The sequence below is a fragment of the Fusarium tjaetaba genome, assembly GCF_013396195.1.
Source record: "Fusarium tjaetaba strain NRRL 66243 chromosome Unknown NRRL66243_c0000661, whole genome shotgun sequence".
NCBI classification, from domain to species: Eukaryota; Fungi; Ascomycota; class Sordariomycetes; order Hypocreales; family Nectriaceae; genus Fusarium; species Fusarium tjaetaba.
The window spans coordinates 1,430-1,750 of record NW_023501857.1 but is presented as its reverse complement, the minus strand read 5'-3'; the positions used below and the strand labels follow the sequence as shown (position 1 = coordinate 1,750).

The 321-nt window shown below is 59.5% G+C and overlaps 1 protein-coding gene across 1 annotated transcript in view; it reads right to left on the bottom strand.

Annotated features, from left to right (window-relative positions):
- Positions 1 to 321, bottom strand: part of FTJAE_14258 (uncharacterized protein) — a gene marked incomplete at both ends in the record, with an annotated part of 857 nt that continues 536 nt past the window's right edge. The window contains one exon of the mRNA XM_037347469.1: positions 1 to 321. This exon is cut by the window's right edge and continues 172 nt beyond it. Coding sequence (XP_037198738.1) covers positions 1 to 321 — 321 coding nt within the window.

Below are 321 nucleotides of genomic sequence, written 5' to 3'. Positions count from 1 at the left end.
TTTTCCTTCTCCTTCTCCTTCTTAGCCGACTTCTCAGCGTCCGAACCAAAGGTAATTGCCGCAATTGCAGCAGTGACCTTGGAGACGTCAGCCGAGCGGTCGACGGGAGTTGCAGCGACCTTGGGGGGGCCAGCAGAGACCTTAGGGGTGCCAGCTGAGTGACCAGCTGCAGGTTTGGGGGCCCAGCATGACGAGCTTATCCCATAGCCTTGTTGTTCAGCAAGCGGACGTCGTGCCTGCTGTCCCAGGACAGGCTTTGGAGCGGCCGGAGCCACAGAAGACTGGCTAGCAGTATCTGCAGCCGCAGCGCCTTTAGCCTGT